Source organism: Cyphomyrmex costatus, unplaced genomic scaffold (assembly GCF_001594065.2).
Source record: "Cyphomyrmex costatus isolate MS0001 unplaced genomic scaffold, Ccosl1.0 scaffold205, whole genome shotgun sequence".
NCBI classification, from domain to species: domain Eukaryota; kingdom Metazoa; phylum Arthropoda; class Insecta; order Hymenoptera; family Formicidae; genus Cyphomyrmex; species Cyphomyrmex costatus.
The window spans coordinates 1229330-1242234 of NW_017276095.1; the positions used below are offsets into that span (position 1 = coordinate 1229330).

At 30.7% G+C, this 12905-nt stretch overlaps 1 protein-coding gene across 6 annotated transcripts; it reads left to right on the forward strand.

The window, feature by feature from the left end:
* The first annotated feature begins 146 nt into the window (after nucleotides 1-146).
* Nucleotides 147-12892, forward strand: LOC108773396 (uncharacterized). 6 transcript variants are annotated; one of them, XM_018539181.1, is made up of 21 exons: nucleotides 147-215; nucleotides 652-743; nucleotides 1956-3004; nucleotides 5095-5208; nucleotides 5310-5462; nucleotides 5593-5750; nucleotides 5862-5919; nucleotides 6203-6379; nucleotides 6752-6968; nucleotides 8574-8670; nucleotides 8827-9032; nucleotides 9123-9321; nucleotides 9388-9633; nucleotides 9705-9824; nucleotides 10282-10424; nucleotides 10504-10690; nucleotides 10768-10855; nucleotides 10947-11066; nucleotides 11209-11379; nucleotides 11440-11547; nucleotides 12631-12892. In XM_018539181.1, the coding sequence occupies exons 2-21, from the start codon at nucleotides 686-688 to the stop codon at nucleotides 12805-12807; spliced, it is 3846 nt and encodes a 1281-aa protein (XP_018394683.1). In that variant the 5' UTR covers nucleotides 147-215; nucleotides 652-685; the 3' UTR covers nucleotides 12808-12892. The 6 variants fall into 6 exon arrangements, 5 of the variants coding, with proteins under 5 accessions (XP_018394683.1, XP_018394685.1, XP_018394681.1 ...); XM_018539183.1 differs by lacking the exon at nucleotides 147-215 and having other exon boundaries at nucleotides 609-743; nucleotides 1956-2108; nucleotides 2226-3004; XM_018539179.1 differs by lacking the exon at nucleotides 147-215 and having other exon boundaries at nucleotides 609-743.
* The last annotated feature ends 13 nt before the right edge of the window (nucleotides 12893-12905 follow it).

Below are 12905 nucleotides of genomic sequence, written 5' to 3' on the forward strand. Positions count from 1 at the left end.
GGATATAATATCGAGCTTATACCTCAGAGCTCTGATTGGATGGCTCGTTATTTCCTGTTGCCTATGCGTATTGCCTGTGCCTATTGTGTTTCCAGCTTAAGTGCATCCACTATGTTTAGGGCTTAACCTGAATAGTCATCGACTTTAACGTTTGCTTCATGGTGCATTTTTACGGGAATACACATCGATTGCTTCTATTTTTATCCAAATTTGAGGTAACTAGGGTTTTCTATGTACCTTTACTATAATTTAATATTACAACTACGAAAATTGTAAAACTTCAGTGGGAATACCGCGAACACACGTAACGAGTTTTTCGTAAACGAAACGTTTGAGTGTGCTTTTGGAGCTCTGGACAGAAGATTATGTTGTAATATCATATGTTCCACGTTCAAATCCTCATATTTTCTTTTTTTTTCTTATTCTTTTTTTTTCGTATTTTTTGTCATCAAAATGTTACGAGATGAGGCCCAAGAATGTGGTTAAAAGTATTAAAATTATAATAATTGTTTGTAGGTAAAATTAAACTTCCTCTTCTCACATATTATTGTGTAAGAAGACTCAGTCTTTACAACTACTTTTACCCTATAAAAGAGATAGGATAACTTATGACATGTCGCTTAAAGAAAGTAAATGTTTTTCTAAACATAGAGAGTTTGATGCAGCAGCTAAATGCGATTTGGAGATGTTTCCACCTGATTTCAAGAAACTGGAGAATATTTGTATTAGTGATGCAGCTAGTTGTAAGTATACTATTTTCTAAAATTATACTTTTAAGACAACATTATCAATGACATCTTCAATTTTTCATTCAATTTAAGCATCTATATCAAACGAAAATATTGTATTATTGGAAACTGAGAGAAAGCATAATGAAACATTGGATATTCAATATCCTAACATAAAAAATAACAATAACTGCAAAAGTAGGTCCATTCTAGAAAAACACTGTGTACTAGAAAATCTACTTCAAAATCCAAGTAACAATTTTATCAGTATAGGAGTTAACAAAACTGATAATATGGAACAGAAGATTCATGCAACCGAAAGTGAAATAAATTTAAATAGGAATAAAGTACCTGAATCTTGTAAGTTAGTTACTCTGCAGAATACAGTAAAATTAAATTTATACCTGAATATCCTACTAAAGAAAAAAATTTAGATTGTAAGCTTGCCACCAAATCACTATTCTCATTTTTACTCATTATTTTGAAGAAGGCTCACTTTTGCTCTGAAAAACTCAATATTCTCACTTTTTTCTGCTAAAATTGTATTATTTCTATGTTTACTGCAATTTCTATTTAATAAGTTATATATTTTTTAAAACTTTTTGCTGTCTTTTTTTATCCCTTTTCTTTGAGTAGATTTGAATAAGTTGAATAATTCTTTCACAGAATATGGTTAAAAGAAATGACACTGCTGTGCTATGAAACGCTAGAGTCTCTAGAATATGGGAATAGTCCACATAATAAATAAAATTAAATTAAATAATGATATATTTAATTTAAAAATATTAATTTTGTCTCCAGAGATACTTATTTCATTCCTGAATTGTTTCAATTTCTAAATTTAAATGTTGGTGTACTATAACAGAAATTTGTAGTCCTCTCTGCCAAACGTGTTAAAATGTGTATTCTTAATGTGATACTGGTTTTAAAAATACCTTTAGATTTAATATTGAATATTGAAAGAAGTATTACTGTCACAAGATAATATATTCAAAATAATGAAGTACCAATATTACAATTCTGTACAATTTTAATTAAATTTGAACAAACTTGTTGCTCAGCATTTAAAAAAATAATTTAGTTTCCTCTCATTAATTTAATAAAAAAAGTGAGTTTTTTTAATTATTTTGAATACAAAACCATTCTCATTTTTTTTGGAGAGAGCTGAGCTGGTGGCAAGCCTGTTATACGCCAAAATACATTCTTAAAAAAAGTATTTGTTTTCAGTTAAGCCAGGAACATCTATGAAATCCAAAAGCCCAGATATTTTGGCATTCAGAAACAGGAGCATAAGTTCATTACATAAATCATGCACAGTAGAGGATAATGCTAATGTAAAGAAAACTATATCTGATCAAAATGAAAAAGATTTCCAGCGAGGTAAAATAAACGATGTAATTATAACAAATAATTTTTTCCGAAGTTTAACTGATGATAATAACTTGTCGATAAAAACACAAAATCAAATTGTAAACGAGCAGTATATTATTTTATCAGATGAGAGAACAGCAGCGAAATATAAACAAACTGAGAAAATCAAGAATGGAGTAACTGTACTACCAGCTAAACCGACAAGATCACTGCCTACAAATTTGAAAGTTTCCATCGAAGACAATAACAAGAAGTCGAAATTAGTTGAAGTTAAGAATAAATTGACAAATTCAACGCAATTATGTGCAGATGAGACAAATATGGAGGATAATGAACAAAACCAGTCATTTGCAGTACAAAATATAAAAAAGAAAATGGGTAGACCCAGGAAAGTGATAAATGATTCCATAGACCAAATCACACCAACGAACTCAAAAGATAAATATGATATATTGCAAGAGATTCCTGAAACCGAATCCATAACACGTGATAGAAGATGTGCAAATAAAATTAGAACAGTTAGTAGTATGAGCGATGAAACCAGTACGGAAGAGGAAATTTTTGTCAAAAAACGAGGTCGACCACTTGGTTCAAGAGGCCGGAATAAAAAACGCGGTCGGGGACGCCCTCGAGGAAGTGTCAAGAATAATAAACAAAGCCAGTCATTTGCAGTACAAAATATAAAAAAGAAAAGGGGTAGACCCAGGAAAGTGATAAATGATTCCATAGACCAAATCACACCATTACAAAATTTGGTAGATACCGAATACACTACTGGATTAACAACACACGTTTCTCGATCGAGAACGGAGAGTAGCGAGACTGATGATACAAATGCAACAAGTTGTACAGTGAATACCAAAAATGATGTTATAGATTTGAACGTTCCACATATTGAAAAAGCTGTAGGTTGCAGTATATCTTAAAGATTTATGCTATCAAATGTGGTAATTATGAAGGAGATGGACGACCTTACCAATTTTAATAAAACTAGACTTATTCGACACGTTTTTGCACGAAATTAACAGATCTGGCAGAAAAAAAGTGTCGCTCTGCCCTGCAAATCGACATATTAAGCGTTAAAATTGACAACTATTCAGGTTAAGAAATTTGTTACATTAATGGAGGGACATGGGAACATGTAAGTCAGACTAGAATAGGTCACGTGATAATGATCTCATTATTTGATTTATTTAATTGTATTAGTGTGTATGAAATTTAAAGCTGTTTACTATAAGTAGTTTTATTCCAAATAAATCATAACCCACGGCTAGGATATATTATATTTTGTTTTAGCATTACTCCACATGCACCTCTGTCCACATGTGTTATGATTTATTTGGAATAGAACTACTTATAGTAAATACAAATGTTTTTTTTTACCATTCGAGACAAATGAACATAGTTACGAATTTATTTTAATAGTTGATATATTCGCAATATCTTGCTATTGAGAATTGATATTTTACTATTAAGATATTAATTATCCATATTAATTATGCATATGTGTATAATAATTAAAAATTCAAAATGTACAAATATTTTTTTCAAACTTTCTGAAAAATATTGCATATTAAGGTCCTCGTGGTACATTCACTACTTGTCATATCGTTATGCCTGAGCGCGCGAAATGTCAATTCTGTGATTAGCGAAATTTAATTGTAATTAATTTAAAAACTATTATAGCCTCGACATTTTTATATTAAAATTTTCATCATAAAATTATCTCAAAAATACGTCTTTAAAATAATATAATAAGAATGTGTAAGATATTAATTAAGATCTACGTGTCGGGCTGTGTGGCTCCGCGGCAAGGCGGTGGCTTTGTGTTTCGAACTACATACGAGATCCTCGGTTCGAGTCCCGACATCGCGTCGAGCGTCCGACATTTTTTCTCGGCCCAGCTTACAGCTTCAGAAGTGGGATACAACCAACTTCCCTCAGCAAGAAAAAACCTGACTTTTCAAAAAGAAATTTTCCCTCAGAAATTGAGGTTTATTGAGCGGACAGTGGACTCTCAGCAGGATTTCGAAATAGACTACGTGTCCCTGTGAGAATTACCACGCGCTTCTCAACTTTATCGACAGTGAATTACTCAGCGGGATTCCGATAAGGCTACGAGCCCCCGTGAGTTTCTCATAAACATCACTGTTTGACGATCATTCGGGACGCCTGACATTTCAGGCTGGCCGATCTGTTGTAAGATAATCAATTAAGATATCTACGTGTAAGGCGGTGGCTTTTGTGTTTCGAACTACATACACGAGGTCCTCGGTTCGAGTCCCGACATCGTGTCGAGCGTCCGATATTTTTTCTCGGCCCAGCTTACAAATGTATGTATATATGTAATGAATAATGATATACAAAGTGTCATTACTACTGCCAAGCGTGTATACCCCTCAAATCGCTCTCTATGCGCGCCCGGGTCGCGAAGCGCGGGGATGGCTTGAGGCGCGCGCCGTCCGAGTTTAGAGGCTCCCGACGGTTTCTCGACGCGTGGCGCTTCCCATTTCCCGCGCGCCAAGTTAACGATGGCGAATATTCGGCAATAGTAGGCCGGACGAATAATGGCGTTTATTCGGCTATTTTTAAGGTTTAATATCTCGTTATATATTGCGTAAACTGCAAAATGAATAAGACTTTTCAACTCAGTTCGGTCTACTCTACCTGCTCTTGATAGGTGATTTAATGACACCCTATATATAGATTTATAATAAGAAGAATATAATAAGAATGTATGTATATATATATATATAATGTATATATATTATGTATATATAATGATACATATAGATTTATAAGGGATATTTAACATTACAAAATGCTCAACAAAATTACCTTTTTTAAAAAAAGGAAAAAAGGATAGTATGCATATTCGCCTCACAAAAAAACGTGTCGAATAAACCTAATTTCGTTAAAATCGGTGAGATTGCCCGTCTCCTTCATAATTACCCAAAATATCACAATTAAAATATAAGTAATCTTTTACTTACAGATACAAATGGTAACTTGTGCTAAATGCGACCAAGAAATATCGAAGAAACAGTGGTCATCACACAATTTAAATTACCATAATAACATGGCTTGGCGAAAGGATGATGAGCCATTGGTAATAAAAAATATATATATATTTAATAAAGCATTTTTTTTGTAGATCTTTGTACTACTAATAAAAGTTTATATGAAAAATAAATTTGATTATATGTACAGGACTTTGAAAATGACATAAAATTGTTGAAGAAAGTATTAACTGCTGCTCTTAAGCAAAAAAAGAAATTTTTTACTTGTGAAAAATGTGAGGCTGTAAAACGGAGTGTCGGTGGTTTCATATCACATATGCAATTTTGTGGTAAATCAGAAGAAGTAAGCAAAAAAGCATAGTTATTTATTCTATATTATATATATGTGCAAATATGTGGCATTTTTTTACTAAAGGTTTTTATAAAAATAATCAAAAGGCTCAGAAAAGGTTTTATCTATTTCATTATTATAGGAAAGACAAGCGTTAATGATTACATGTCCCATTTGCAATGCAATTATGATGCCTTCCTCTATGGAAGTACATGAACGTTATCACAGACAATTAGAACAAAATAAAATTAAAGAAGCAGATGTACGAATAGAAAGAACTAAACGAAAAGCAGCAGAAAAGTAAATACAAAATTTGTATTAAAAATTGCTTCAATTGAACGCTTATTAATGTAATAGGTACATGCGCGCGCGTTTATCATACATACATATATACATATTTTGTAATTACAGAGCAGTACCAAGGATATTGGAATTCACCAAATCTTTGAAAGAGCAAAATTCAAGCACGGTAAAGAATATTTAAAGATATTATCGTGTTTCCTGAAGAGTTTGGATTCACATTTGTTATTAAAATTTTCTTTGTTACATGTGTATAAATTTATATAAGTACACACACATACACGCACACACGTATATATACTTACACGGATTTACAATATATACATAACAAGGAGAAAATTTTAATAAATTTGATTAATTTTATTTAACTATATTAAATATATTAACATGTATGTATAGTATATACGTGCGTGTTACAATGTATGTTAATACACTTAATATATATTTATTAGAACGATGTAGTACAAATAACGGATAAGAAAAAAATACCAAGCATCTGGAAAGTTATGTGGAAAAAAGAATTAGAATCGGGTGTCATATCTTGTAAGCATATAGGATGTACTTTCACGTGTTCCTCTTATGAAACCATTTGTGAACATTATTATCAATGTGATTTCATTCCACAAGAGGTATTGTATTTCATAATATCTAAATAAATGTAATAATCTTAGACTTAATAGATTGAATCTAATGTTGTATATTAATGCCTATACGAGCTAACACAGGATGTTTGTGTGTGTGTAATAATAAAACTTTTATTGACAAATTTTTGTAAACATTTCGACTCTAATTTCGGATCCTCCTCAGTACATGAGTACAGAACTGCGATCGATATAAAATTAGAAATTGAGAAATGTGTTCACAGCTTGAGAAACGGTGTACAAATTGTCTAATTTACTATACCACACAATATACACCATTAGATTCATAATATCTATCATATTTGGAAGAATAGTTAAGTATTATATATAGAAAAAAATACAATATTTTTTTATTTTTAGAATTTTATGTGTAAAATCTGCAAATTTTCTGCAGATTCTAGAGATAAGATTATAGATCATATAACAGAAATTCATTCCGGCAACAATGACTTAGAAAAATATTCTGATTACGAGACAGAGGAAGATGAGTATCTGTCGGATGAAAGTATACTTGAATGTGATGTAAAAAGAAAGTTCAATAGTCATCATTTATCAAAAATAAAATCTGACAATACAAGTGAGTCGAATATATAATAGATTAACTATATTTTAATTTTTAATATAGGAATTTATACATTTTAAGTGATTTGGAAAACATGCAGGGTTTATTGGATTATTTTTTTATTGAGTTTTACTTTACTGAAAATTGTAATTAAAAAATAATCTGGATATTCGAGGAATATAATTTTAAGATACATTTTAACAGAAGAAATCAACGATTGATTTTATCATTTTGCCGAGCTTTTTTTATATTCAAATTATTATTAAAGTTATAACTCTTAGAATATATACTTGCACTAAAAAATAAGTAAAATTTTATGGTAAAGACTATATTGTGTGCGTGTGTAGAGTGTTTATGAAGTGAGGTGTTATACAGGGGATATGTTCTATTTTAATTTCCTTAAGTAAATATTTCAAAAAGTGTAAAAGTTACGAAAAATTATTGTACATGAAGATAGAACGCTTTTGAAGGAGGGAGGGACATTTTGATCACGTTGCTTTTTTTAAGTAGAGGTGCTAACAAGATATGAAGGTCATCTTTTTTGAATGGAATTATATAATTTTTTTTACATAACATGATTTCTCTAATTATGCTGCATATAAAAGTATTAAAGTAGATACATAAATATAAAATGAATATAAAATAAAATATAGTGTCTCGTAAATTGGTTTTTGATATATTTATCTTGATATTTTTAAAATATATTCAGAATTTTTGGATACGTAGAATAATTAAAGGAATCATATTATGTAAAAGAAATCATATAATTCCATTTTTTTTAAATACAGATGACCTTCATATCTTTTTGACTCCACTTAAAAAGAAAAACAACATGACTAAAATACATTTCTTTCGAAACCGTTCCATCTTTCATCCAAAACATTTTTTCGTATCTTTTATACTTTTGGAGATATTTGTTTGAGTAAGTTAAAATAGTCCACCCTGTATAGTATTCCACTCCATAAACACTGTACAATAAGCTACTTATTTACGATAGAAAATTTTATTTATTCTGTAGTGCAAGTAATAGTCATGACTTTAACAATAATTGATTTTAATTTAAGAAAAACTCGACAAAGTGATGAAATCAACAGTAGCTTTTTCTATTAAAATATTTCAATTCTTCTGTTAAAGTATCTCAAAATTATATTTCCTGGATAGACAGATCAGATTATTTTAACTATAATTTTCAGATAAGCAAAATTGAATTTGAAAAATGATGATCCTTGTGTGCTTCCTAAATCGCTTAAATACGTAAATTCCTTTGCTTAAATATACTCATAAAAATTATTTTGTACAAATTAATATAAAATCACATGTAAACGAAGTCGCAGATAGAATTTATGTAACACGTTATACTAGAATCTTTTTAGGACCGTACAATTGATAAACAATAATAAACAAGAAGAAAGAAGCCAATAACGGTCAAAGTTGGATCACAGTGTTTATTATAATTGTGTGTATAAAATTATAATAATCACTGTGATCCAGCTTTGACCGTTATTAGCTTCCTTCTTCTTGTTTATTAACACGTTATCATATTTCTTTAAGCAAAATAATTACATATACATATATGTACAATTAAATATTTAAAAGACTGAATCTCTGAAAAATTTTTAGAAATCTACCGAAAAATGGTTTTCTTGGATAAAGAGATAACGCAAAATCCTCATTCAAACGAACTTTTTAAATCAGCTTTACTTTGGACTCTGGATTTGTAAATATAATTAGCTTGTGTCTCTCTCTTTTTAAATTTAATTTTAATTGAACTGTTACACAATGTACTATTACATTAACGGAATTGATTTTTTATCAAATTTTTTATTTACTTGAATAACATATATATATATTTTATTTATTTACATTGTAACAGTGAGCAGAAAAATTATGAATTGGCGTTATTCAAAGATGATATGCCGAATTGTTTTACGTTATTGAAAAATAATGATGCCGCAAGGTATTTCCCAGAACTAACAGTTTCAATGGCCTTCAAGTGTGTAAACGTCAATTCATCGAAAACGAGTTCTGATAACGATAGTTGGAAGCGCATGAATAGATTCGAGGGTGATATCTATGAAAGTAATTTACGATATTTGTTATACATGCTATGATATATGGAAACAATTTTAACAAAAAGAATAGTTAAATTAAATTCTAATATTATTTTAGCTGTGCCAACATTTTTTGTCGGTGGTCCTGTATGGGCGTTAGCGTGGTTGCCCATTCCATTACCAATGTGGTCCAAAAATCCGACTCAATACGTCGCAATTAGCACACATCCCACGATGGAAAGTAAATATACTGTGGGAAAGAAATATTTAGGCCCGAATGTTCTGCAGATATGGGATATTGGATCTTTAAATCATCAGTAAATAACTAAAGACATTGCTGTAATTTATAACGTTGTTGGAATTATATTCTACATTTATTTCAGAATTAATAGCAAGAATAGATCACCCGTTTTAGCCTATGCAATTGCACATAATAGCGGAACAATTTGGTGTTTAGAATGGTGTCCATCGGGATGCTATCAGGATGTCGATCTTGACAATTATAAAGCAGACGAAAGAAAGATCAAGCGAATGGGATTACTTGCAGCTGCATGCTCGGACGGATGTATAAATATTTATTCGCTACCGTTTGCGGATGAACTTAAATTCGAAAAAACGGAAAATAATTCGTGAGTCGTATTTTGATTACACATTATTACTCCTCTTTTTGTTATTTATGAAATTTTGATGTTGCATCAAGGTGGCCGATTTATAAGACTGATCCAGTGATGACACTAGTTGTAAATACCTTTATGTACGATAATAACGAACAAAATTGGCAATGTACTAAGCTATCCTGGACGAAGGAACATGGACACAGGTAATATTTGTAATCTAAATTATTTTTCATAAAATTTTCATAAACAGAGCAATCTTTCGAAATATTCTAAAAGATTTTAAGAAACGATTACTCATATTAATTAAAGACGAAAATTTAAAATTTAAGAAACGGATATTTTCATATATCCGAAGCAGCTTAATTTCAAAAATTCAATATATGTCAAATTGAAAAGGAAAGAATTTTTTTCAAAAATTTCGAAAATCATTCGGATTATTGTAACGAAATTTCGAATATCACCAAAATAACCCCAGTGTTTAAAAAATTTTTGAAAAAAAGAAATTTTTTTACTTCTTTTGACATCCTGTATATTTTTGAAATTAATTTATTTTGAACATATGGTTATATAAAGTTTCGTCTTAAATTAATAGCTCTTAGATTAACTCTTTTAGAATACTCAAAGATCATTGTATATTATACAAGTAATATATCTTTTTAGCATCATCGCGGCAGGTTTCTCGAATGGTTACATCGCACTGTGGCATCTTACGACTGTCTCACCTCTGTTGCTCAACCTACGGATGAATACAAAATTTATAAACGCATATCATCATTTCTTTGCTCATTACAACGCAATTACCAGTAAGTAAACTCATATCATCTCACATAAGGAAATAGAAAGTATATATGCAAAAACGTATCGTTTTACCTTTTTACATAGTGGTGGCATTAGTTCCATACGGCAATAGTCGATTCCTTGCTTCCGCGAGTGTAGACAAATCTTATAAATTTTGGGATTTAGAAGACACGAGTGCACCGCAAAGCTATGTGAAAAAAGGCATAGTATCGAACGGTGTATGGATGACAAACTGGCCGTGTGCAGTTCTTAGTTTCGACGATGCACTTGGGTAAAATATATTTTGTTGCAAGCAAGGATGATAATTGATAACAATTATAATTTCTTCTAATACGATTATTTTTTCAGATACCATTACACGCATACTATGACAGTACCGTTGAGAGAATACGGATACAAATTTTGTCCAATTTTAGCTACCAATTCACCAACTTATGTAAGGATGTCATATGATATTATCTTTGCCTTTTTCAAATAACAACTAATTGTACATCGCAAAATCTCCTAAATAACGTTCAACTTTTTAGAGTCTCGCCGTTTCCGATCACGCTAATAGTATTGCACATGGCACTTCAGCTGGAGAAGTAATGACTATTTTTCCTCATCAACTGTTGTATTCAGAAAAAATATTGCCTAAAAAAAGACAGGTAGAAAATTGTATCTTCTTACATCGTTATTATTATTTATAAGATTTCTGACAATTACATATTTTATTATAATACCTTATTACTATACAGGATGAGGCATTTAAAACAGATCGCCTAAATAACTTTTTTTTGTTTATCACAGTTGAACTCTTTTATCGAGGCGATGGATTTCTTAGAAGAGCAGCAACTTGGAAATAACGAAAACAATGAAAGTGAAGATAAAAAGAGATATTCCAAGGAATATCACTACATGCCAGAAACCTACAACGAATGCAAAGATCGTTTTGGAATCGTATTCCATGATAATTTAATGGTAAGTTGTCGGATTAATTTTTTTATTTCTTGATATATAATTTTAATTAATTTTCTACAGGATTTGGAAAAATATATCGCTAGTAGTAAGCCGAATAAGGATACTCTGAATAATGACAAACTGATGTCTATTCCTATTGAACAATATCCATTTACTTCTGCAAACAGGGTATATGTCAGCAATAATTTTCACCTACTTTTCTTCTCACATAATATAAAAATATACGTTAAAAAAAAATATATATATATATATATACATAGAGTGTTCCGCAAGACTTCTCCAATCTCGCACAGGAAGGTAATTGGAATCGAAATAAACATAAAAGTCCTATATCTAAGTTTCTAAGTATATCTAAGAAATTCGAAGTTTACTACCACATAATTATAAAAAAAGCTTTTTGTTATTAACGATATTTGACATAATATCGTGCTCTCTATAAGAGGCTCTATAAGTCGTGGCTCTATAAGAGGCCGTAAAGCCGTAAGAAATTGACCAATCACAGAAAATTATTTTTCTCGCATTCAACTATGATTGGTAAATTTCTTACGGCTTTACGGCTTATGACCTCTTAAAGCAAGGTTGTGGACTCAGCCTAATCTATATAAAATCGAAGAAGAGTAGATGTTTTTTATCGTATTATTACAAAAAAGCGTAGCATATTATGTATAATAATAAGTATTTCAAGTATCGTAATTTTCTAATAAGGTACTTTTAAAATGAGAATGTATAAAGAATTAATCGTGAATAATAATTATGACAGACTCTCACGATTCGTGAAAAAAAAACGGTAAGAAATGGTAAAAGAATTTGATGTTACAAATACATTACACACAAAAAAATGAAGGATCACTTAGTATGTTCTCTAGAAATAGATAACGAGGCATATGAGCGGCGATGCCGGACGCTGAGCAACGGCGCGCTTCCCCTCTTGCCTCCAATATGCAGCCAATGTTTGATAAACTGAACCGGGTTATACTTCGAGCGGTCAGAGTATTTCGGCGTGCTCTTATTAGTACAAATGCAAAACTTAATATCTTGATTATTATTGCGAATATTGCTAAACGGTATACGACTTTTGTGTTTACTAGATCCCAACTACCTTCGTATGCGAGATTGGAGAAGTCTCGCAGAACATCCTGTATGCGTATATATGTATTATATATATAAATTAGCGCGTTTTATAAGTTTTACGTAACTAGAAACAAAGTATTGATAAAAGACGAAATAAATACACTTTTTATATTTTTTTAGATGGCTTGGAATCCAAATGACTGGAGTTACCTGTGGCTTGCAACAAGCTATCAAAACGGCTTAGTGAGATTATTGAACTTGAATTTTATGAATAAGTTCCGTGATTTGAATACTTTGCTACAGACGCGAGTAAAGTCTATGCTCGACAAAAAAGAACAAACTAATGATGACAAGTAGACTACGAAGACAGAGAATTTTATAGCCCTTTGTACATAAAAATACCTTGTACATAAAATCTGAATAAATTTTTATCATGTATCGCCCAAGGATAATTT